The sequence below is a fragment of the Manacus vitellinus genome, unplaced genomic scaffold (genome assembly GCF_001715985.3).
Source record: "Manacus vitellinus isolate BGI_N305 unplaced genomic scaffold, ASM171598v3 scaffold_12_pilon, whole genome shotgun sequence".
NCBI classification, from domain to species: Eukaryota; Metazoa; Chordata; class Aves; order Passeriformes; family Pipridae; genus Manacus; species Manacus vitellinus.
In genome coordinates this window covers 12263338-12290537 of record NW_021938949.1, presented here as the reverse complement: position 1 = coordinate 12290537, position 27200 = coordinate 12263338, and the positions used below count along the sequence as shown (strand labels likewise).

Here is a 27200-nt window from a genome sequence, read left to right as displayed (position 1 = left end):
TTCACCCATATGTCACTGCAAATTCTAAAACTGTGGGGGAAGTGAGTCAAAGAAACACGAATACACAGTTCCTAGAACCTGAAACATGAATATTAAATACTGAAGTATTTGCATTGTCTCTATTGCCTTACAGCACATGAATGTCAAACCCACTTACCCATATCTCTCCCTACCCCAAGTGAGTAGTTTGGTTTGATGTGTCACCAAAAGCAGAATTAGTAGTGTTCTAAATACTTTTTTTTCCTAAGAAAGCTTTATATTTATCATTTTCAATAAAAAGCTTACAGGAATTTCAGCTGTGGCACTTTAGGACTGACACTGAGCACTCAGCCTGTGCATGCAGAAAACAAACCCTTCTCTCTGAGATAAGGCCCAGATTACTATTCTTATTTAACTCTTGGGATGGGTTTGTTGTTTACTATACATGTGAATCATCCCCAAGAACTCACACATCATAGTTTACTCTAGAGATTATTTAGAATTGTAAGAAAAATCAAACTATTACAGCAGCATTTACCTTCGAAAGTCTTTCTTAAGCTAAATCACATTTAGATGAGGGGAGGGTTACAATTCTTTCAGTGGAGCTGTGGCATAAAGTCAAGCTGAAGGCAAATCACTACTGGGGCCAATGTTATTTAACAGCCTCATTAATGACCTGGGTGCTGGGCCAGGGTGCAACATCAGCAAGGTCACAGCCAACACAAAACTGGGCAGCAGCTGATACACAGGGGGGTTGTGCTGCCATTCAGAGGGATTGGGACAGGCTGGAGAATTGGACTCAGAAAAATTCCATGAAGTTCAACAAGGGGAAACGTGGAGTCCTGCATTTGGGGAGGAATAGCCTGAGGCACCCATTCATGCTGAGGGGCTGGAAAACAGCTCTATGGAGAAGGATCTGGGAGTCCTGGTGGAAAAGCAGCTGACCACAAGTCAGCAACACACCCTTCATGGCAAAGAAAGGCAACAGCAACACTGCTGAAAACACTGCCCACAGGGGCTGGGGGGCCTCCATCTGTGGGGATGTTCAAAACCTGATTGGAAATGGTCCTGAGCAACCTGTTACAGTTGATCTTCCTGGAGCTAGGGGAAAACAGCTGCACCACTTCAGAAATTGGTACTTGTTTGTTAATAATGTTTGGCAACAACTGTTGCTCGTGATGCTCAGCCATGAAAACCTGCCAAGAGGACAAGAAAGCATCAGCTCATGGAAAATGAAGTCATGCTTAAGTAATCCAATAGGAGAAAGACAGATCAGATGGAAGTGTCACTGAAGGGATGGATAATCCATTCTTTACTGCTTACACACCTGAGGGCACATACAGAAGGGTATCTGTGTCAGCACTGACATATGTTATATAACTGAAAGCAATAAATAAAGACACAAATATTCCTACTAATTTCAACTGACACTAGGACCACTCAGCACTTACTGAGTTGCTACTCACTGGAGTAAGAACTTGCTGGGAGCAGAGGGGTCCCCAGACTAATCTCAGTGTGGTACTACATAAACCACCTACCAAAGGAAACACTGTGGAGCAATATTAAAATGAAATAGCTTCCAAAACAAGTCCACACTGGCTCCAGATCTGACAGTTAGAATCCCAACAATCCAGCTTGTGTATTTTGGGGGAAGAAAAAAAAAATCATTTTTCTTGCATGCAGACTTTTTTTATTCCCTTGTTCCACTGCAGTTACTTTTTGAGACCTTTTCAGCCCTTCTTACCGTGCCAAGGCCTGCACTTTGGTGGCGTGTCGCTCTTCCTGCTCTGCTACTTTCCTTCTCCAGTTGTCCATCTCCTGCCTCAGTGCTGCTGAGAGCTCCATCTCTGCATCCAGCAGATTTCGCAGGGATCTGGAAGAAGGCAACAGCCTCTGGTTTGAACCCTGCAAACACTATTTAGTAGTTAGAGTATATTCTAGGAATCACAGAGTAGGTTGCCTGAATGACACCATTAATGCAATCCTAAAATTTCATTATTTGATGGAATAAATTCACGTGATTTGATTATACAAAGACATGGAAAGCTACAAGGAAACAGTCCCAATTTGAGCAGTTGTAAATGCTTACTATTAATTTCTATTACAATCTCATCAACATGCCCAAAGCACAATCTATTATGGGATCTACTGCACCACCACACAGAAAGAATTTACTATTTAAAAAAGTTTATAATGTGTTTTCACTGCTTCAGTGCAAGTCCATACACCTCAGGAATAATCTATAAGCAATATATTTACTAGCAAGGGCAGGAGACAGACATGTCTCTGCTACAGATCTCTGTGTAAAGCCTTTGATGAGATAGCAAAGGTCAGCATGATGTATAATGGAAAAACCCAAAGCATTCTGCCAAAAAACACAAAGCTGAACGGGGCAATAACTTGCAATTATGGGAGTAGGAAGAACAGGAGGCAGGAAAATAGAATCAGTTGGTAGTCACAGCATTAGAAGCCCCAAAACATCTATAGGAAAATGTAAATTACCAAACATCAAATACATTTGTACTTTCATTCATCTAAACATGTGTCTAAATAAACTAAATAAATACAAAGTAGGTTTTATGGCATTTTAAATAAGAGACTGATCATTTTTACATTTACCTCATCATTTTGCCCCAAGTGAACATAAAGACCCTCACAAATGAAAGCCACTTTCAGTATTACATTGTCAGCCATCCTACATCACTTCTAAACCAGAAGGGGAAAAAAAGACATTTTCGGAATATTTGTAAAAGGACAAACATTTGCTCATTTGGAAAGTTGTCTTAAGAAATCCTCAGAATTTTTTGGCTGTAAGTTTTGGTTTTGAAAAAACAGCAACTGCAAAAGCTGCCAAAATACAAAGATTTATCTGTGATTAAACTAAACTAACTCAAAGGAAGAAGCTGACCTGAAAACATTACTTTCAGTATCAACATTTAAATAGTGAAGTATTAAGTTTACCTTTCGCAGAAAAATAACACATACATCAAAAAGATTACACAAAAATTATGTATAGCTTCACATAAAGGACAGCTTGTATCAAAGAACAGATTTTTTTTTTTTTAATTACAGTCCCTCTTGACTTAAAAAAGAAAACTACCTATTCTGCTCCTCCAGTTCATCCTTCCTATTCATCATGGCCACGATAGCTTGGCGAAGTTCATCTAAAGAGAAGGGAGAAAAAAGATTCAATGTCTGTGTGCACTTTGCTCAGTTCAGATCTAGAAGTCATGTACACAGGCAACACACTCCAAATGATGCCAACACCATTTGCTATTCAGCAAAGCACATAAAAACACTCTCAATCTCATCACTAATTTGAGCAATCTTTCAAAACCGGGGTAATTTAACACCGTATCAGAAGAATTGATCAAACCAAATGAGTCTGCATCTGGCTTTAATACCAATGTTTACAAGTGTGCCCTGGGTGCAGCTGGTTTGTTTTAATCACAGCTGTATTGCAGAATGCACCTTTTCACTCTGTGCATATTAATGACATACACTGGTACTCGTTCAGCTCCTTCAAATTGCTTCTTTTCCTTCCTACAAATTCTGGCACAGGAAATATCACCATTACAGGGAGGTGGGAATAGAGAGAATGTCACTGCTTCTTCATGGCATTTCTTCTCAAGCTCAAGGATTTCTGAATCTTGTAATTTTCTATAAAAAACTTTCTATTTTTTAAAAACACCTTAAAAATACTTTCTGTCATTAAATCAAGAATAAAAATTTTAAAAAACCCAACTGACAGAATTTTAGAATTTTTAAAGATTTCTTAAGGTTTTAACATGATACCAGAAAAGCCAAATACCATACAGAAAAGTGTCAGCTCAAAGCACTGCCTCACCTGGAGTCCTTCTGCTGAGGTTTTAGTAAAGGTTTTGCCATATAACTGTACAGATGCACCACGACTACTTACTATAAATTTACAGAAAAATATTAGGACCTTATCATCTAATCTAAAATTATAGATTTTGACTTCCAGATTTTGCATGAATATATGAAATAAGAGAGGTCTTCAGAGATTTCAGTGGCTTCTAGCAATCATCAGGATGGATACATATCATCCTAAACCAGATTTTTTTTTAACAATTGCACTAACAATTTCACAAATATTAATCAATAATTTTATGAGTGCTACAAGGACACAATTATATTAAAACATCCTTCCCAAGAGTTAAATTAAATGCTCTCATGTTTATATATAATAAATCAACCAGCTCTGTTTTGCAAGTATTCAACAAATTTGTCAATAAATTTTGTGTGCTTTTACTGAAAACATACCAACAGAACTGGTACTACTTGTTTTCTTCCAGCAAGCAAAGCCAGTGGAGAACTTTTTGCCCTTTACATTCAGTTCACTGATTTACCCATATTTTTCTTAGTATTTTCTACAGTTACAGAAATTTTTGCCCATTCAAGAAAAACTTAACATTGTCCTGTGGAGCAGATGAAATCTGCTAAATCTAGGAGTGGCCAAAACATGAAGGATTCCTGTCAATCCACTGTATCAGTCAGTGCTGCAGCCACCACAGTTCCAGGCTGGCATTGGTAACCTCCAGGTTAATCCCACCCTTGCAGGACTGCAGGATTCAGCAGGATTCTCCTATCATCTGAAATCAGCCAACCCAAATTTCTCCATGCTAGATTTTTTCCAAAACATTTCTGCTTCTTTGGCCATGAAGAAAGTAGATGATTATTTTGCTACTCATTTCATATTATCCATATTACAGCTTAAGAACTAATTGACATTAGCAAGAAACATTTCAGTAGGTCATTAGGGGGATTTTGCAGTTCATTAATTCAGCATAGAAAGAATAATTATTTTTCTACAGAAAAAAAAAAAAGAAAACAAATCCAAATCTTGCAGAAAAGCCAAAAGTGTAATTTGTGGATATTAAATACAAGCATACATTAAAAAAAATCTGGAAACTTTCGCTTTCTCATATTCAAAACCAAAGCTGCAATTACATGGGCACTTTAACCAGTCCTCCTAAGGCTGTGCTTTCAGCAAAAAGGACATTCCAGTTGCCTTTTCCATCATTGCCACCACCTCCCTTGCTGTGGTGTTTCTACACACACTGTCCTGGCAGGACCTGACCCAGCTCAAAATTGGGGGTATATTTCTTTTTCTTTTCACACAAGCAGTGGCCAAGTGACCTTACTGTTGAGTTTAATGCTGTTGCTGGCACAAGGCACACAACAGAATGCAGTAAAGGCAGAACACCTTTCTAGTTAATAACAATGGGGAGTAAAAGGTGGAATATCCCTTCTGGCAAGAGTAAAGTTCACATGGCAATGAAGTGTCCAGGTAACCACTGTAATTTACACAGGAATTGTAGAAAAATTTAGAATTGAAAGATTATATATGACAAAATACGCTGTGCTCCTTTATTTTCATCACTATTTTTCAAAAGATGGTCTGTACTAGCTTTGATTGACTACCACTAATTTGGAGGTGGTTGGGAGGGGTGAGGTGGGGAAACAAAATAAAAAAAAAAAACAACACCAAACCCTACACTCTGAGATTTAACTATTGTATTTAGCTACAAAATATCAAACTTGGTGATAATGAAACTCAATACACTATTAGTATTATTTTAGTCATGATGAGACACTGCCACTTTGAGGGCAGACTGGAAAGGTTGGGGATTTTGAGAGGTTTTTGTTTGGGGTTTTTTGGTGGGAATTTTTGGCAGTGAACAATTGGTGGGTTGTAACAGTCCTGAAAATGTAATATGCAATGTTGCCAAAATGTCAAAATGGACCACAATCCATCAGCCTATCTGTGAAACAAACAACTGCTCTAAGGATGAGGAAAGCAGAACAATCCAGGAAGTGTTATATAAATGTATAACACAAGCAAAAGGATCCACTGAGACCTTTTAGTACAGTAACACTCTGCAACAAAATAAAGATCCTGAACTACGATGTTGAATTCAGAATCCTCCTCAAGAAAGCATCACGCCAATGGTATTTTAAATATTTCAAATGTGTCATTAAAATATGATAATGCACAATCAACAGTTAGTTGCTATTATGTCTCTAACTGAATAAAATAAAGCTGTTGCTACTCAGACAAGTTAATGCAGTGCTGGTTCTGCACTTACTCTGGGGTGCCTACTCTGCAGTAATTGCCTGTGTGCATACTCAGGGGTTTAATGCGTACTCATTTATTAACATTTAAACTGTGAAGCTATTATAAATTGTCTCCATTTTGTCAATTTTACCAGCCTATTTAAACTGTAACCTTAGCTTGCCTAATAACTTAATCTTCTTTTCCTTATTCCATCCAGAATCTTCCGCATGAGCGGAGACCTGAAATCCCACCTTCTCACAGTCCCCTCTCCCACACACACAAAAGCAGAGCACAAAAGCAAGATTCTGTTAAAGGCCATGGTTTGCAAAAAAAAAGAAGAAAAAAGATTCTTGAAATAGAAGATGTTAAAATACTTTTCTATTTCCATTTGCCTCATTCTTCTGAGAGTTATGGAATTGACAACACTATAGAGACACAACCAAGCAGCAACTCCAAATTTCATTATCACATACAGGAAAAAAATCAATGCTTAATTTAGGATCACAAAAGAAAACACACCTCACACTCAGTATTCCTTGCTAATTTAGTTCAATTACAGATACCAGTGGAGATGTGGAGGAAAGCTCACCACAAACCACTGGTCTGGCTAAGAGACCAGAGTTCCCAGGAGGCTGGTACAGCCTGTGCCTACCCAAGCAGCATGGTTATACTTATGCTGTTTCTTCTTGAAGTGATGAGTATTAAGGAGTCATATTTTCTATAACTTCTCAAAACAAACACAAGAACTATACAATTTATCATCAACACTTCTTTAGCCTCTCCATCCACAATAAATACAAACGACTAAAACAGTAATGGTGTAATTAAATAAGTAAAAAGTTACCAAGAAAAAGTCAGAAACTTTAATTTCATGATCTTTTGATGCAAGGAACTGAATAGAACTAAAAGGGCACCATCCTATTTAATTCAGGTATAACATTTAAAACTTTCAAAAAATTGCAATTTATGACTTTCACTTATGCTTCTGGAAAGATTTCAGCAGCATGTCAGACCAGTCAGTTGAATGCAAACAAAGTAAATCCAGTATCATACACCGAGGCAGGTTCACTTCAAACCTGCCAGAGCACCCACAGTTCAGAAGCTTTTGTCTGTTATGCTCGCCTCCGAGATGAGTGTATGATCATAACCTAATTTTTCCAGCAGACTTATGTCTCATACATTGTGTGGGTTAGAAAAGGGAATAAATTTAAAAAAAAAAAAAAGTCAGGGTTGCAGCAGTAACCATAAATTTGGCGTTTTCTGACTTCTGGACTTCACAACTTCAATCTTTCTCCCCCCTCTTCTATTTTTTTTTTTTTTTTAATAAAACAGTAGGAGGACAGCCAAGTATTCTTTCTTCATGAAAGTGTTTGATGTTAGACTTTATGTCCTACTTCGGAATTGCCTTGTGCTTGACATGACATTTATGTTCTCTAAAGTACCATTAACAAAAAGTGATACACTACTGCTATTAAGGATCAGCCTTCAGCACTAACATATCTAAAAATGAAGTGATAATCAGAGTTCTGTAAAGACAGATATAAGAAAACCAGTGAAGACTTTCATATTATGTAACCTTAGGGGATATTTTTGCAACAACTTCTTGAAAAAAGGATTCCCATGTGCAAACCAGTAATTCCAAACTGTGTCTTTCTTTATAAGGTCACCTTCAGAGCATGAAATACATTATGCTTTAAGAAACACCTGTCAATTTTTCAGCAACCTCCAGAAAAGTCATAAGTTTCACAACTTATGTTGTTTAGCCCAAAAGTGGATAAGTATGTTTTGCAATCACCTGTTATGAAGAATGAGCTGTAAGTGAAATCATCTCTCAGAGAACACAAGGTCATGCAGAACTCCTCTGCAATCCTGCACACAAACTATCAGGGTGGGCTGGGAGCAGTCTCCAGGAATGATTTTTTTTTATTTATTTTCCTGAGTGCAAATTTACACAGATATTTTCAGAGACAAACAAAACTTCCAGCAGACTAGTTACATCCTAAATCAGAAGTCTGACCTTTAAAGACATGAAGAGCTTTATGCTCCCTAAGTTGCCTGCATGAACACTGGCTGTTAAGACTTTATTTGGTGCTCAAGAATCCAGTAAATATTTTCCTGTCATGTCACTATTCATAGGGCAAATATTAATAAGAAACAAATTAGACAATCCAGTGCTGGCCTTCTACTGCACAGGAGGGTCCTGATCAAAAATAAGTCTAAGATGAACTGCAGCTTTGCTCTCACCAATGAAATACAAACACCCTCTTTCCACAGCTGTGCTTTCAAAGAAGTCACGAGAATTTAGTACCTGTCAGTGACCAGTGGCAACCAGGTGACAGAACAGGTCAGAAGCTGTTTAGAGGACACAGAAAGTACAAACACATGCACCCAATTGACTTACACAACCAGGATAAAAATAAAATACGTAGGTTTGGTTATTCAGTAAAGTTCTTTGGTGATTGTGAAAAAACGGGGGCTTTCTCAAGAATACATGGAAAAATATGGAATGACGTACAAAGCTCCAACCTTTGCTAACCTTTGTGGTCAATACCAATTTTAAAAACTGAAGAAAATGAGAGTGGAAAAACTAAATTACCAATTATTTACTAAAAATAGCACTATAATAAAAGAACCCTGTAAAGAAGGACCCAAGCAGCATCCTTCTCAAATGAAAGTTTTGGAACTTCTTTTTTTTCCACTGCAAAAACAGAACGAGGAGACTTGTGCTGGTGGGACAGATTGTTTTCCACCAAAACAAGGCTGAAAATATAATCTTTCAATGGCAACACTTTGGAACAGACAGAGACGTTTGTGATCCAAATATGACAAACATAATTTTTTAAAAAATTGGAAATGTACATAATAGATACATATATATAAAACTTCTTGAAAACTTAATTCTTAATAAAATTGGTTCTAAGACATAATGATCTGTAAAGTAGGGCAAGCTTTCAAAAGATGTCTAAAATACACAGCAAAAGTAACTCTGTGGATTTTGATTTCTCTTAAGTGGTATTAGTATTTTTTGAGCTGTATCTGCTGCTGAGCTAACCTATACCTTACAAATGCACAAGACATGAATTCAGGAAAATAATTCAAAATAGTAGAAATTTTAAATTACAGCTTCTCACAATATAATTTTCTAGCCTGCACATCAAAAGAAGGAAGAAAAGGTTAGTACTATACTAGTAAGTCGGGAAGGAAGCAGGAAAAGAATAAAATTTCAAAAAATTAATTTCAGGCTTTGTCTCCAGAACTATGAAGCACAAAAATCCAGTCACTGGAGACCTCACAGCTTTTCTCACTGCACTACTGCATTCCATTTTTCTTGCCTGATGTGTTAGAATCAGTTGCTATGCAACCAAGCTATAAGCCTCACCATTTAATAATTCTTCTGCTAATTGCAATAGAGAAAAAGAGCTTCAGTGTCTGACTTTGTCATAGCACTGACTTCTTCCTGTGCAAAGAATCTACGACCAATAACAACAAACTTGAAAAAAGCATTTTTATTGAGTGTCTCTGGGATCAGCTATTATACTGCTATTGACTAATACTATAAATGCATATTCATCTGAATTTTGATTATAATTATGATTATTTACTAAGTGTCCTACTAGCTTTGTAGGTGGTTTTGAAATGCTTCCCTCCCCCAGTTCCTTCCCCCAAAGCCTTCTCTGAAATGGGAAACTAATGACAGCGTGCATGCTTCTGTTGATCCCGTGTTTCCATTTCATTTACAAATTGCCAAGTACCAAGAACTGAAAATCTGAAGATTTTCTTTCTATTTTATAGCTGTCTTACCTACACCTCGGAACTAACTGAGCAACTGAAGGAGACCAATTGCGGCCCCTGCTGGTACCTGACACCTACAAAACAACAGAATCAAGAGAGGGCAGCAACACCAGAAACATTCCCGTTGAAACGCTGTAACCCAAAAAATAAAAATAAAAATGTAAGAACAAAAGGATATCGTAGTAATAACATCAGCAGAGAACATCTAATGACCAGGTATTGCGGTAACCAGCAACAGGAACTCCATCTACACCTTCAGGTACGTCTCAAACTGGTTTCCCACTTCGTGAAGGACTTTGCAAGAAAGGATTTTCCAGCTTTGTAAAGCTCAGCCAGCAGACCAATGCCAGAGCCTGGAACCTTGCCCAGTGAAAATGCATGGTCTACCTCCTTTACCACAGGTTGACACAGACAGCACTTGAACATGACTTCAAAAAATGAGATTAGAATATTTTAAGGGTTCACCCGTTTTGTTGGTTTCATGATTCAGTTTCAGTAAAGAATCTTGGCTGCATCACTTCTAACTTCCCAAATGTCATAATTTAAAACTTGTACACATTTAAATTTAAAAGAAGAAACAAACACGCACCCAAGAGCTTTAGGAACAAAGCCAGTTCAGTTACAGAACATTCTGTACTGTGAGGAACATCAACACATACTGGCTCACGTGTTTGGACAGTCAGTTTAGGAACTAAGTCTTTGTTCTACAAGAAAATAGATTAAAGATGGGGTAAACAATCTGCCTGTGCTTCTATTAATCTATTTCTACAGCAAAGGCTATTTTATCTTGTCTAGTTCTACTCTGAATACTACTGAAAATATGACTGTTCTCCACCTTCATCTTAACTAAAGCTTTTGCATATGAAAGCCCATATTTATGTTTGGAACAGATTTTCATATCAAAATCACAGACTGAGTGTACATAGAAAGAATTCTGTGTTTGGTTTTTTCTGACTAAGCATAAATGAAAGCAGGAAAAATAATTTTCAGAGCTTGCAGATGTTAATCAAATTTAAATCATTGTTTTTTATTTAACTACTGAGGCCACATCTACTATAAGGATATAGCAGTTGCAATGAACCCTAACCTGGGATCTGCCAATACAAACATCATTTTAGAGCAGTTCTTTCTAATGTGGCCAGCACATCAGAAATGAAGTGCTCTATGCCTCTCTAAACAGATCCTACTGAAATAAAAATAGAAAGAATTATAGGTCTTTCAAAGTTATTTCCATCAATCTAGATACATCAAGGAAGTACTTACTAATTGTCATGGATTCTGGCACGGTGGCTGAAGGCAACATACTGCTTAAAGTATTCACTTGTGCTGGAGGACTGACTTCCACTCTAGTCATAAAAGTACAGAATAATCAATAAATGGAAACAAAATCCTAAATTCAAATCTTAAGAAAAAAACCATTCCAGAAACTAGAACTGTCATGCTATTCACCCATATTTAATAACTTAGGTTTAACTATCCTTTAATGCATCTCCTGGGAGCCTGATTTAAGAATACACACAAAAATCCTCCAAATTAGCAGGTCATGGAGAATAAAGTAAAAAAAAAAAAATAACATAAAACCCCAAATAAAACTTATTTTCAAAACCAGGAGGCCAAGTCTGTCTGTTATTTGACATGACAATGTGAATTCTTCCAGATAATTAAGAGAAGGTCAGTATATGAAATAAGGCAAAAAGGGAAGTGCAGGTTTTTTGCATTTGTCTTTCCAAACATTTGCACAAGTACCCAGATGGGTAGTTGGTTTTCCAGAGCTGATTGCATTAGGTAACAATAATAAGTTGCCAGCTATAGGGTGAAGTTTTTTTTTTAAGAAAAACATATTTGACACATACCTGTAAGGGAGATCAGATCTTCTGGGAACCAGTTCTACCGGATGAACAACATGTTCATGCCCCTCTCCGTTCTCCAAGTTATCTAAAGTAGAATGCACAAGCATTAGCTCTCTTCAGTTTACAGTACTTTAAAAAAATAAAACATAAACAAATCCAGAAGGAAGGTAGTTACATTTTTAAATAGAAATACTCATCTTTACTAAAGATTGAAACACTTTAAATTCTTTCTCCAAAGCTGGCTTCTGCACATTCACCCCGAATGCCAGCTGGATTGTAAAGTCCCTTAGGAACACAGTCATCATCAAAAAAAAAATCAGTATTGCACAATTCCTACATTTTATATGTACATTTTACACTAACAGTGTTGCAAAGCTACGAAGAGACTTCTTACTGATGTTATTTTTGCAAGCCCCAGGACTTCAACCTCCACATGCATCTGCTACTCATTACAAATCTGTTTGTGACTTGCAGAAGAATTTGTGGTTAGTCCCAGCACGTGAAACCTTGCAAAGACACCAGTCCTTTATGTATTCCCAACAGAGCACCATGGCTGTTCTCTGGCTCCTTATGTCTATGTAGTAAACACCAGGAATCAGACAGATGAGACATTGTCTAAAAAGCATGAATAATACACATCTGTCCACAGATCCACAACTGTCGGGATCAAAAGATACACATCACTGGGCCTGTCATTAAGGAAGTGCATGTGGAAAGAAACAAAAATCATATTTTATTGATGTTTTCTGCATCTCACTATGTAAGGGTTACAAAGTTACTATAAGACAGTCCTAAAATCATCAACTAAAATAGCACAGATTTAAAAAGCAGGAATTCTACGGAAAAAGTTAATGGGAATTAGTTATGACAGAAAGACTATGGAGAAGAAAATAAATTTAGTTATGTCAGAAAGACTATGGAGGAGAAAATAAATTTTTTAAGTTGTAGAGTTTACTGAAGCTCAGTTCCTAAAATGCACACTCCATTTTTGTTCCAAGCAACTGAATTTTGACTGAGGCTTTCTCATTCCTAGTTACATGGAGATATAATATGCCCTGACACATCCCTGAAGCACTGCAACAGACTAAAGCTGAAAACACAGATATTAACATACAACAGTATAGATTAAGCAGGGCCTGGGTTGCTGTTTCCTACAAGTGATGAAGATCTCTTTCATCAGCCCAGTGTGGGATCACTCCAGTTTGCAGAATGGAGTGATAACCACAGGGGTTATCCTGTGGTTTACCCCTGTGATAACCACAGGGGTTATCACAAAGAAAGACAGGAGAACTGAAAATGTCTGTGTACTGTGCCAGAAGGGATCTGTTGATCATCTCTAGTAGTCTGAGCATTGTATCCAAAACAGTTCTGAGATGAAGCGAGACCAAACAAGGATCTTCTCAATAAAAGTAAGCCCCTGTTACAGCTATTGTCCTCTTTGGTCATCTGTCTCCACCTTGGCTGAGACTCCTGCCTTTTGATTTCAGCTACAAACTCCAGCTCACAGTCCTGACGCCTCGTGACATCTACAACTCCCACAACAATTGTGAGTTCCCATTCCACACACCACCACCCTCCACAATTGTATCCCAGATTTCAACCTGTGGATGTTCTCCAGCAGTTTCTGTATAAAACTTAAAAGAACATGATGCCACAAACTATGTGATGTTTTCTAAATCCATTCCTTCATAAACTGAAAAATGTGGCAGCACAAATAAAAAATGAAAATGTACTTACTTTCTATTTTTATTTTGAACCACTGCCATTTCTTATAAGGTACACATTTTAAAATACAGCAGAGGGCAGTACAGCCTTATTTTATGATTCACATTTTAAATCACTGAACTTACAGAACTGAATTACACTTTTTCACAGGCCTTCAATTAACAATCCATTTAAACTCTTGGCGCACAAAATGTACATCCAAAAAAATTAAATATTTTACAATGAAAACGTTATTTAATGCCACTGATTAGTTTTTAAATGGTCACTGAAAAAATGAGCATACCTGAAGTTTTAATCAAATACCATACAAGACCACAGTTTAATCCCAACAAAACTCTGGGGTTTTTTGACATTGACAAATCCTCCTCAACTAAATAACTACTCAAATCAAGAATTCTGATTCAGAATGAGAATGAATGTTAATTCCTTTCTATCCCAGATGTGCAGTATGTTCTATGTCCTTACAATCCTGTTATTTCTTGCCATTGTCCCATGTTAGAAATTCCATTATAAAGGTTGTTGGAATCCTGCAAATTAAATACCCACCTGTTTGGGAGTACGAGCCAACAGCACTGACAGGGAACAGCACATCTGAGTCATCATTGAGGACCTGCAGAGGAGTCCAACTGCATATCTGAGAGTTGCAAGTGCCTATTTCATGAGTCCTAGATTTAAAACAAACAAACAAACAAAACAATCTCTTTATACAGTCAATATCCATGTTGATAATGCATATATTTCTTCCAGAGATATTACTTCAAGAAAAAGCTTTACTTCAATCTGCCTGCCAGTTTCTTGGCTGGCCATACATTAATCCATTAAAGATCAGACATTCCAAAGCAGACGAGACAAACAGTGCTTGCCTTTTTCCCCAAACAATTTTCTTTGTCAGAAAAAAAGAAAGCATATTAGTATTTAAAATTATTCATTCTCTCTTGGTTTTGCCTTGGTTAACTATCTCCTCTTGTTTAACTATCTACTCTGAGGTAATAGGCTTACTCTGTTTAAAATACATGTTTTTACTGTGAAGCCAAAATAGAATTGATATCATATGAGAAGTAGGCCAGAATTATAGCCAGGCTATATCATGCAAATATTTAAACAACTGAGAACTTCAAGGAGAATGAGAGAACTAATTCTCAAAATTATGGTTTTCAGTGGAACTTAGAAGCAAAATATCACCACCACAGTGGCCCAAATGGTTTAAACAATGATCAAGAAAAAACAAGGAAAAACAAAAAAAGGGAAAAAAGGTTGAGGAGCAGGAATGGGAGGGGGAAGCAGAGAAAACCTATAGTTCAGTTCAACACATCAATTTGTGCCCATGAAGAAAAGGGAAGGGTGGATGGGAAGCATGGAAAGTTTCCCCCCAGCTCCTGCACCGTTACTTACTTTTCAGAAGCTTCAGTTTCACCTTCTGTGCCTTTATTTCCTAATGTTTTTCCATACAGCTCATCCTCATCTGCATCTTCATCATCAATGCTCTTCACATCCAGCTTCTGGTACTCGTACTCTCCATTCATGAGAGAGTGAGGCAATGAATTGCTCTTCCACGAACTGTTACTTTCATTCCCGTTCAAATTTTTTCCAAGAGTGCTTTCAGATGAGGACAATGCAAGGACTGAGGATCTGTCTACACTCTCCTCTGAGCTTTCTCCTGTAATCAGAGTCTTTGTGGAATCCCCCAAATTTTGCTCATCTTCCTCTTCGTCAAATGAGATAATATTGGTCACTCTCTTCTTCTTTTTTCGATCTTTTTTGTATCTCAAATCTAGTAACAATACAAAGTTTTACATAGTTTAGAAGAGAGAAACAATATAGTAAATCTGTTTTTTCCTTAAAAGAGCTCATGTACTAAATGACTTTAGTAAAGAAAAAGCCATTTAAATCTACAAGGCATTCATTAGCTTTCCATACACACAAGCTTTTAAATCTTTAATTACCATCTTTATTTTATCTGCCTTACATAATTCAGATTTTAGAAAACATTTTGGAGGTGCATTCATAACATTATTTGATTGGAACTGGAAAAAAAAAGTTGAACAAACTCATAGAATTAAATTTAAAATAAAAATTTAGCCTTCCTGTCACTTTCTCCCATGGAATACACCTAAAGTATATTCTAGTGTATATTGCAGAGCATGTCTACCCAACAGAGAAAACATGAGACACTTCCAGAGAGAAAAAATTAAAAAGAACAAACTCACAACATGAACAAAATCCACAACTTGCAATCAAATAAAGGTAGTTTTGTCTATACTCTAAAAATTGAGCAGTCAGTTCCCAGAAAAAGAAACTAAACTTGCTCCCTCCCTCAGGTAATTAGCTCTTGGTCTAGAAATACACTGAAATCCTCAGATTACATCAGATCTATTCAGTGACAGCACCTGTTTTTAAATTATTACCTATTCTCACTAAATCCTATGTGCACATGAAGCTGAAGTTGAAGCACGCTAAGAAATATCAGAAATCTACTCACCAGACAACTCACATTGGGACTAAACTGTTTTGTTTCATTCAAATCCAGCTGTTCTATATCCACAAAACATACTTTTAAGAGGATGTTAAAACCCATTCTGCTTGCAAACAGAATTCCAACAAAGAACACAGACTAATGAAAACATCTGACTTGCTCTAACATTCCACATTATAATGGCATTTGAAGAGACTCATTTTTTTAAAGTGACATTTTACTGTAAGCTCTACATTTTATGTACTCTGCACATAATGTACATTATGTTGTAGAGTCATATGCAGCATATGGTCCATTATTGTCTTATTTCATCTTGCAAGCCTATTCTATTCTAACGAAGTTATCCCAAGTCAAGTATCACCTGCAATTTTAATCTCATTTAAGTGCTAAACAACAAAAGCTTTACCACAAGTTTGCTTCAAAAACCATATTTTGAAACAAAGTCTATTTTAAATGCCAATAAACACCAGATTTTATCTCAACTTCTCTTCCTACCAGACAGTTTTCACATGTAGGGTTTTTGCCTTTTTCTCATAACCAAAACAATTTAATGCCTAAAATCAAACCTTGTTTCTTAATTGAAAAGCACATAAATCTTCCTGCAGTTTTGTACCTTTACAAAGCAAAACAATCTTTCAGCTCAATTTCCAGAAACAATAAAATACTCCTTTGCAATTTTTGGGACTGAAAATATATACTGAAAATCATATTTTGCTTGATTTTTTTCAAATTATAAGAGATTAAGACTTTGAGTCTTTGTTAGTAACTGACATCCTACAAGCTGGTTGTAATACTAAGACATTTAAAGGTTAAAAAAAGCATATGAGCAAATTTCATTTTGGTCCAGGAATTTCATTTTGCATAGGAACTCAGACTGTAAACAGGGGCCCTACTTGAAGAAGATTACAAGCTTAGATTTGTATCTGATATATAATAATGGATATATAGCAGTGTATTCCTGACTGATAAAAGTGCTAAAAGAAAATAAATTAAAAATGAAAAATCATTACATCATGAACTGCAAGGTTTAATCTTATAAGAAACTGAAATCCAGGTCACAAGCAAAGCCCTGCCAATAAGACACTTCAGCCTCCCTCTCACAGTGATGCAAGAAAGCTGAAATACCATCCAGTATTCACACCAGCATTTCTAAAAAATTCCATACTTCTTATTACACACTCAACTAGTTTTTATGTGCAGCACACACTTATTTTTAAGATTTGCCCTATAATATTGCATTAAGTAGAAATTAAAAGGTTATTTAAACACACTCCAATATTTGATAAGTTCCTGAATGACACCAACACTGCCTAAAAGCTTACCAGCATTTACATTCCGGGGCAGAACAGGAAGGGGGTCAGTGTCTGGGTCAGGTTTGATGAGAATGGAGACAGCAGAGGAGGCAGTGATCTCCCTCAGGAGGCTGCTCACACCCTGCGTGGATTCCTTCAACAGGGAAGTTACATTTTGTGTGGATTCCTTTAACAAATCAGACACGGTGGGTGTGCACTTGCTCTGCCCGTTTAAATCCTTATTATCAATGTTGATGGCAAAAAGGATGGAGTTCAGACCTTCAAATAAAGGAGAGGGGGAAAAAGAGACCAAAAATGCACTTTATAGTTCACACTTCATACTTCACACAAAAGCTAAAAACATAGAACCTAAGGATTAACAAAGCTATGACATGTAAAATATTTTTCCCAAAAATTTCCCACAGTTCTCCATGCATGAATTCTTATTCTTTCGTGTACCATTCATTCTTTTTTAGATTATGTTCAAGTTGATGCAATCAGTTCTGAATTCATCTTGATGGTTGTTCAGCTGCACATTAAATAAGCAATAAGTACTGTGAACTCATTTATTTATAACCTTTTATTTAAACCCATTTCACTGCAACTTCAGTATTTGTTGGTTCCTGTATTCTATTACCAAAAACTTCTGTGTACTTTGTTTTGCAGAACAAAGCACATGACCACATATCTGAAAAAAAGGGGTAAAAGAGGTAGAAAAACATCACTTCTGTGGTCAAACACTAGAAAAGTAAAGTATTTGTTATCACTCCTTACTGCTACTCTCCTTAACTGTATTTGCCTATAATTTGGATCTTACTACAAAATTCTATCATTACCCTTTTCTAGTCAGGAATAGCCCATTTTGTTTTCTCCAAATTGCACTAGTTTTAAGTTAGCCTTGACTGTTGAAGAGTAAAAACATTTATGTGAAAGACTTTTGAACTGTAGGAAGGCCAGATCCAGATTTTAACACTCCATCAATTCACAGCATAAACTGGCACAATACCTTGACAATTCACCCTGACTGTGCCTCTGACACACATTCTCCACACAAGCAGTGTGTCAGAGAAGCTCCTCACAACCAGAAATAGATATGACATCCCAAAAGGCAATAGTTTTCCAAGAACAGTAATATTTAACAGAAAGTTTTACCAGCTGCCATTGTAGGGATCATACTGGAACGTTCTTCATCCATCATAAAAGACCAGTCTTCATAGAAGACACTATAATTTGAGAGGGAAAAAAAAGAATATGTAGTCCTATACTGAGTATATATTCCACTTCTGAAAAACAAGAAAACTCCAAAAAGTAAGTAAGATTACACCAATGGATTCTGGAATAAGCCTTTTTAGAAAGAGCATTACAGTGCAGACTGTGCTGATAATCTTGACACTGAGCAAGTATTGCTAAAAGCACAAGAGTAATTAGTGACACAGCAATTCAAGTCACTAATTTCCTCACAATGGTTTTCAGATTTTCCTTATTGTTTCATTTGTCTTCATTTGATTTTATATTGGAAGAACGCTACAGAAGACTGGACCAAAATAAAAATTAAAAGGAGGAATTAACAAACTCAGTTCTGGCAATAACCTTATCCATTAATCCATTAATCAATGCAAATGGAAAGAATGGCTTTCTGCTGGATCCACTGGACTTGATCAAGCTCAACAGTTACTGATAAAACAAGGAGAACACCTCAAATTTTCAAAAAGAACAGGAGCTGAAGATGTATGAGGAGAAAAGTAGGACTCAGTTTGTGAACTTAAATGCATTTTGCACCTCCAAAGTACTTCAGGATTTCACAGTGGAAGTTATCCTCAGTAACTGTAACAAAAGGTTCAGGAGCTGTTACCAAACCACTGCCAAGGGCTCTGCGGTGGCAGCTCCCCACTATTTCACTGCTGCAGCTTTGCAATGACACAATGAGCACCTCCAAAAGGCAACAGGCAATTGCCACTGATGAACTGGTCAGCTCAAGGCTGCAATTTTAATGGAATGAGAGGGGCACCTCAAAGCATGGTGCCAATGTCTCAGTGAGGAAAACTGTTGAAAGAACAGGGAAGGGAGTTAGGAAAGAGGATGGAAATGAAGGTGAGGATAGAAGCATAGATTCTCGTGGGGTAGAATGAAGCCAGTTTCAGGTCACATGTTGGCATAGGCACAAGCCACTCTCTTAATGGCTGCCAAAAATTTAAAAAATGAACAAAAGAATCAGGTGAAGCAGCTTGACCAGCCCAGCAATGAATAGGGCGTATTATTACAGCCGTGGCTTTTGGTTGGTTGTCTGGGGGGTTTTTTTATTCTCAGTACTTCATTTTTCAACACATTTCCTGCCTTACAAAGACATCAGATGCAGCACCTGAGTCGATTCTTGTCTGCCAGCAGCATATGAACGTATCTTTCCAGGGAATGCTCATTCAGTGCACAGCGCAGCCAGGCCCGGCCCCTGCCGACGTCTGAGGTGATGGCCCTCAGAGAGTAAAAGCGCTGCAGCTCGTGTCTGTTCAGAACCTCCTTCACATAGTACCAGAACACTGGCTCTGCAATTGAATAATAAGCTATTATTAATCATAACCCAACCAAGAACACTGCTAAGCTCATACCTGAATGCATTTACATGCAAATTTATAAAACCAACAGGTAACTTTGCTACCTATACTTTGGACAAAGGTGAATCATTTACCAGTTTGGTGCAACCCTTCTGTTAAATAGGTTATTTATTTCTACTGGACTCAGGCTATTTAAGCACTTAGAACTTTTAACTTCATTGAAAAAGCCAAACACACAAATTAAAGGATTCAATCTCATGCTTTTACATAAAAAAGACATTTAAGTAACTATTTCATCCATAGGACAGGTTCAGGTGTTCAGCTGAGAATATATTATGCAAAGAAAAAAAAATTCTTTGGAACTCTATGTTACTGCTGATTGTGAAATGTTAGGAGCTACATCCAAAGTAAAGAGTAGCTATAGAATTTGCCAACATGCAAATGACAAAGTCATGTTACTTTAAAAAACAAAAGTGTTGCATTTAAAAGGCAACAATACCTCTTTCCACTAAAACATTTTCCTTGCCCTGTCACCAAATACTGATAAAAAGTTTTTTTGCAGTTGCCTCAAATTTCTCAGTTGGAGGTAACAAAAAATCTACATCAGTAATTGTAAATGTACAACAAAACACCAGGTATTTTGCATATACCCATTTCTAACAGAGTAAGAACATATTTTAGGGACATATTTATCACAATTTACCTCTCACCATTTTCTCAGGGTGAAAACAACAAAAAAACCCAGATAATTCGTCTGTAAAACTTAAAATGATTACAATATGGTGTAGTTTGGCAATCATTAAGTACAGCTTGTCATGAAGGATCTGTAAATTTCAAACAAAAACCACTGCTGAACAATTTTATTTTTCAATTGTCAAAGCCTGAATTTATAGCCTAAACAGCAGTATCCCACTGTGCTAAAAAAAAAAAGATGACACCTGTGATTATGCTAGACAGAGTGGGATATAAATCATACCAGACTCATGTGCCTGAAAGTGATATAAATATAGAAATACTTTGCAACTGCTTTCAGGGAAAAGGAAAAAAAAAAACGAAAAGCAAAACCATACCAACCCAACACCGTAATTTGTAAAGATAAATGCAAGGGAGCCTTCAATTCCATTAAAAACAAAAATAAAAAGTCACTGTACAGCATTCTATTTGCTGCAAAGCAGCCATGTTTTTGTTCTTGACCTTCCACACATTGCTTAAGCTTCCTCAGGACTAAAAATGATGTTTTCTTCCTCCTTCCATTCCCCAACCATAGATAACCTTCCTGACTTTCTCCTCTTCCTCCACATCACCTCAGTGCCAAGCCCCCAGGTAAGACACACATACACATGAACATGTAGCTAAATTGTTACTAAACTCCCAAGAATCAGAGATGTATCTTTGTACTTCTGCCCACTAACACACAGGATCAAAAATTTCATACACCCTCGACCTTAGCAACAGACAGGAGAGAAATCATAAGAATTGTCTTCAAATTAAAAGACACACTGTTTGCCTAAGCCAGAGAGAGTGGAACAGGGAAGCACATTCCCTGCACCAAAGTGTAAGGCTCACAATTGCAGATAACCAAACCACTGCCTGCTGAAGAGATGGGACCCACCCAGAGTCTGAAAGAGACCACAGAATATCCAATTCCCAATTACAAATACACACAAGGGAAAAAAAAGCCCACTGAAGAGCTGAAAATCTGTAAAGACAGTGTAAACAGCTGAATTTGCCTCACTTGTTCATTTAGCACCAGCAAAGTGTCAGGTTCTTCCCATTACTAAGTAAAAGAGGCAAACATGGAGAACTCACCAATTTCTTTAAGAGCATGGCTACTTTAGCTCCCAAAAAAAGCCCAGCCTGAAGGTTCTAACCCATCAGCAGGAAGGTGAGCACACAAGGCTCAACATTTCACCCTTCTGCCACAGGGAACAAGTCCATTGCTGAAGCAATTTAAAAACACCATTATATCAAACTACACATTTTGTGTTAATGTAATATCCATTATATGCAATTGTCTGGTGTCACTGGAAGTTATAACTGCAGATCAAAGTGTATTAACAATTCCAGCACCACTAAATATATTTTAAAAAACCCCACCAAAACCCAAAACTCCACTCTGTGGGTTTACAAGTGTAACATATTACACTTGACAGAGTTTCAAAAGTTAAAAAGAAGCCTTTTTCATTATGTGTACCCTGATTAAGAAAAAAAATACTGAAAGTCAAATTTCACAACAAAACTGATTAATATCTTCATATAGTTTTGATTAAAAAACCAAGAGAAACATCAAGGTGAAAAGAAAAATAAAGGAATATTTTATTTAAATGTGGAGAAAGCAATAAAAAACAACTCGAACAACACAGCCCTAAATCTAGAGTCTGAATGCAATGTGCATTTTGTCTTTATTTTAGTTACAAGTAATATAAGTTTCCTTTCTAAAATTACATCAATACTTAGAAGTTAAACACATCTGATGCAATAGAATATGTCAGTTAAAAAGTGGAGTAAGAAAAGGTTAAGAATGAAAATGTTGTAAAAAACTTAACAGCACAATTACACAACATTTATCCCTACCAGAATTCAAAATAAACTTGCCACTACACATCATTTAACTGTTAAGAGGTTGCCTCACACCAAAAATTTCTAGAGAAACTTGGTATGAAAGTTAAACTAGATAAGAAAGTAATAATCATTTTCACTGCTACAACACACTGCCAAGAATGAAGTATCCTGCCTGCAGTTTAAGCAGTGCTTAAAACTTCTGTTAGAAATTATACCACTTGATTGAACATATCAACTACTTTAAATAGTTACAATTAACAACTTACCTGTTTCAGTTTTACTGGAGAAACCTGCTGCCTGTTTGATTGCTGCTGCTGTTAATGCCAGTCCTCGGCTCCTCCTCAGGCCGTGCTGCAACACAGCTTCAAACTGAGCACACAAACAAGTCACTCTGCAACAGAATTTTTAAAGAAATCATAGGAAAAAAACCCAATCAACCACGTTTCTATACAGCAAGTTTATTCCAGATCTCTGAATAGGGAATGTAAAATGAAGCATTATCTCATAAACAGTGAAAGACCCCTTCTATGCACTAATCTCATTATTTGCAGGCAGGATAATCTACTTATACCCACAGTCTCACCATGATGATCAAAAGCTGGGGCACAGAATACATTCAGAACTGGCAATCAATTTGAGAAATCATCCTCACCTGCTGGAGTGGTTGTTAGCCATGTCATGTCAGCTTCAGAACACCCACATTTCATGTAATATAATGTATCAAGTATTCTGTGCCATGTTTTATGTCATTATGATGCATAATCTAAGCATGTCAAAAGTTTCTTAAGACTATTTTACCTGCTATCAGAGTCTGAAGCAATTTCTTTTCTTCCTCCAAACCGTATTTGACACTGCAAGAAACCGAGTTTAAGAAGTTTTACGAAATTTTTGTTACACTAGACAGAAATTCAATTTTCTGAATTTCTTCCATATAAGAAACCAAATCATAACAAAAAAAAGGAAGCAGCACAAAATAAAGCATTGGCAAATACAGCCTGAAACCAAAAAATGCTCTACAGCATCATGTTCCACTAACGGGCTACTCTTGCAGATCAAATATATCCTTGCTAGTCAGAGCAACACACCTGCAGGTCCTTCACTAAACTGAAAATTGAGTGGAAACTACTACTTTGGGGGTTTAAATGTAAAATGTAAACCCCACAAAACCGAACATTGCTCTTATTCAGCCCAGTACTACAATTACAGAAGAATTTTTCTTTATAAAACATATCATTGGCTTACTCCTGAGGCATTCTTTTCCCTAACAAGCCCTCTTAAATTGAATCCAGTGTATGAAATTCTACTTGCTGAACTTCATGTTGATGCAAAATACAGACATAAATAAACAAATCATATCTTTACATGTATTTTAACCATTCACTAAAAAACTATTGCAAAGAAAAAAAGCTTCTACTCTAAAATGTTCACCAAGTTAGCCTTTGCAGTACACTGCAATTTAGTTCAGTCTTATCAGTATTACAAATATATATGTTCATAACATATATTCTATAGTATTATATATACTTCAAGTATATACATTACAAGTATAATCTGTCAAGAACAAGAATTTTAAACAAATACTTCATAATAGTTGTTTGTTAGCAGAAAAAAAAATCTTTAGTATCATGTAAAAGCCAAGATTTCTTCTCTCTCTCTCCTTTTCTTCTTATTCCTCCTGCTTGTTAAAGAGGAGGAAAAAGAGCAAAGACAGTTCCTGCCAGTTCTGACAACTCTGAGCAAGGATACTACAGAAATGTGTATTGGATTTCTCACCTGTTTAACTGCATCCAGCAGCCGTTCTAGAAGAAACTGTCTTTTACTGTCATTGTTCTGTGAACCTGAAATTCAACGAAATTATATCATTTTAAAATAAATAGGCTCTGTAAAATATGTCTGGGCCAACACAAGGGCCCTGAAAACTTTCTTCCCATGCCAATTATTCCATTAAATTAACTAACATATTTTCTCTAAGTAAAATGATGCAGTACAAACTCTGTTTTGAGGTTTCAAGTAGCCTTTCTATAACATGCTGTTATATATACAATATGCTGGTATAGCAGGAATACTGTTTCAAATATCATCTAGAGTCTTATTTTAGTAAGATTTTGGTTTCATGATATAACATATATTGCAGTTAACACCAAATACAGTATAATTGTGCAAGCTGATGCACAGCACAACCAACCACCTCTGGGGCCACAGTGCAAGCCTAGAACTAACCCAGTTTAAGATTTTTTTTTTTTCTGGTGGGTTGGATGAGCTTATGATGGAGCTCACACAACCACACAAGTATTCACTCATACTGGGACAACTACCAGCTTAGTAGAACAAGAAAAAGAATGGAAAATGAGCAGGAGACAGCAGGAATATCTTATTACTGTCAAACAACCTCACTGCAGAAAGAGTTTTAAGTCAGGTGAACTTTGTAACTGTTACAAAATTTAGCTACCAGCAGAGTTCTTCCCGATTAACACTCACAAAATCTAGTTTCTTACTATTCAAGAACAATCTTTAACTTCTCAAGCATTTCAACAACAAATAGCATAATACTTTGCTTGTTGGAATATCCTTTATAAAGTCCCATGAATATATGTAAAATTTATTCTTTAATTAACCTATATTACCTCTATAATGTTTTTATTCTGAGCTTAAGTTCAAAATATCCATCAGAAACCTCTGTGAACTCTCTAGAATTAGGGTCATTATTATCCTTTCCCTCTTAAAGAACATACAATCAATACATGTATAGACTGAAAGCCAATTATCAAAACTCTGCATGAGCAAGTTCCTCCAGACACTGAAAATCAAACACCACACAATAAGCCCTCTAGTAAAGAGAGATGACATCAAAGATATGTGTCTCTTCCTCTTGCTATCTGACACTGGGATGTCCAAATCCCAGAATTTCCTATTTTCATAATACCATTCAAAACAGTTTGCTCCCAAACCAGGACAGGACAGAATTTGTCCTACTGAAATGGCTCTGTCTTTGTTTAAATATATATACTCATATAATATATTAATATATATTATATTAATATAATGTTTGAATATATATTCATGTTAATTTGTCTATAAATACATTAATATAACTCATAGTCCATGTATATTCATTAAATATGGGATTAGGAGAAGAAAACCCCCAAGGTACAACAGAAGAAAGAAAACAAGAAAAACATGCAAACGTAGCTGCTCACTAACTAAGCTTCACAAGGCTTATTTAGCTGATTGCAGTGTGTTTTCTAGAAGTTATACTTCCAGTTTTGAACTCTGACTCAATCTGGGCAGGCATGTGATGTGTGAGGTTCAGGTCTGTTAGTCAAGCACTTCGCTGCACACAAACAATGTTCAGAGGCAGCAAAGGACTCCACACCAACCAGGTTTTAGCTTCCTAACAAATATGCCAGTTATGCCACTGCAGAGATAAGGTTAAATTCATATAATCCCTACCATTCCACTTTGTGCTCCTTCAGAGATTATAATTTATTAAATTATATTCAGTGTTTTTAGCAAGCATGCATTGCCAAAAATGGAGATGCATACATGCCTCTGCATTTACATGTCTTATAATAAATGAGAGAACTGTAAAATAAGGAAAACTATCCCAGCTTTTAGTACAACCCCTCATGTGCAGTGACATTGAATGTACACAAACCTATAGATTTTCTTCAAAACTCATTACTTTTACATCTTATGCTACCCACATACCTGCAAGAACAGGCATAACACAACTTTTCTTGAGACTACATCAGAACAAATGCATGCAATTAATAATTTCATGACCTGAAAAACATCTTTCAAATGAAAATATTGGTATGTGGGCTAAGTTTGACTTCCAAATGCAATACATGTTAGTTTTTAAGTTCACACCTCTTCGGACTCTTTGTATCTATTGGTAACACAGAAATGGTTTGCAACTAGATTTCAAACTGTGATCAATATAAAAAAATGCATAAATACAGAAAACCTACAGATTTTCACTACACTAATTGATGTTCTGAAACACTAAAGCCTGTGATATCAAACAGCCCTAAATCTACATAGACAGAATGCAATGTGCATTTTGTCTTCATTATAGTCACAAATTTGCACTAATAACAATCAGGACTACACGTGATTACATCCAATAATGTCAGAAGCATTTCAAATCACCTCCAGCATTAACAAGGCTATAAGGCCACATAATACTATAAAGTCTATACTGAGGGATGGCCGAGGTTTCTCTTCAATGCACATCTTAAATTCTTCTACTGCTGTGCTTAACAGAAATTCTGCAGACAGAAGAAAAAGAATATTCACAAAGTCTAACTTTTTTTTTTAAACTGAAAGATTGTGTGCTTTTTGAACACAGGGTATATTTTTCTTTGTAATAAGCCTAGAAAATGTAGTACTATTTAGCAATGTTTTCGTTTCGGGTGGAAGGTAAAAATAAATCTGTACTAACTCTAAGATTTTACTCTTTTACGCCTTCATTTTCTAAACTAAGCCTTTAGGAAACAAAAAAAGTGTATTTTCAGACAAGAGCAGCAATTAAGTGTGATTAACTCCAGCTGATTTAAAGTCTAAGTGTATTCCAAACTGACCAAAATACCCTTCTCCAGATTCAGAAAAGTGGTAAAAACTGCAGTAACACACATACAAATACAAAACAGAGAATGCACAAAAACAGCACCACTCAGAAAAAAGGTTGCATTTAGACTATAGCAAAAAAAAAAGGAAGTTCCTACATGAGTCTAAAAATAATTGTGAAAACATAAGCATAAGGTTGCAAAAGCTAAGAAACTTAAAGAGACTCCTCCCACCAACATCTACTCAGTTAAAAAGGGTTTAAAATAGGCTCAGGTGCTGCACCTGCCTCTGTGACCCTCCTTATTTTCTGTTGTTCAAGGTCATGCTTTC

The 27200-nt window shown here is 36.4% G+C and overlaps 1 protein-coding gene across 2 annotated transcripts in view; it reads right to left on the bottom strand.

Annotated features, from left to right (window-relative positions):
* The window catches only part of SNX29 (sorting nexin 29), a 97903-nt gene that overhangs the window by 68138 nt on the left and 2565 nt on the right, over positions 1 to 27200 (bottom strand). The window contains exons 2-13 of one of the 2 annotated variants that reach the window (XM_018067433.2): positions 24075 to 24139; positions 23100 to 23152; positions 22568 to 22692; positions 19550 to 19730; positions 18343 to 18413; positions 17221 to 17469; positions 14818 to 15196; positions 13972 to 14090; positions 11704 to 11785; positions 11114 to 11196; positions 3080 to 3143; positions 1724 to 1852 (exon numbers count right to left, since the gene is read on the bottom strand). In XM_018067433.2, coding sequence (XP_017922922.1) covers positions 1724 to 1852; positions 3080 to 3143; positions 11114 to 11196; positions 11704 to 11785; positions 13972 to 14090; positions 14818 to 15196; positions 17221 to 17469; positions 18343 to 18413; positions 19550 to 19730; positions 22568 to 22692; positions 23100 to 23152; positions 24075 to 24139 — 1600 coding nt within the window. The remainder of the gene's footprint in view (positions 1 to 1723; positions 1853 to 3079; positions 3144 to 11113; positions 11197 to 11703; positions 11786 to 13971; positions 14091 to 14817; positions 15197 to 17220; positions 17470 to 18342; positions 18414 to 19549; positions 19731 to 22567; positions 22693 to 23099; positions 23153 to 24074; positions 24140 to 27200) is intronic. The other variant, XM_018067434.2, reaches the window with a different exon arrangement.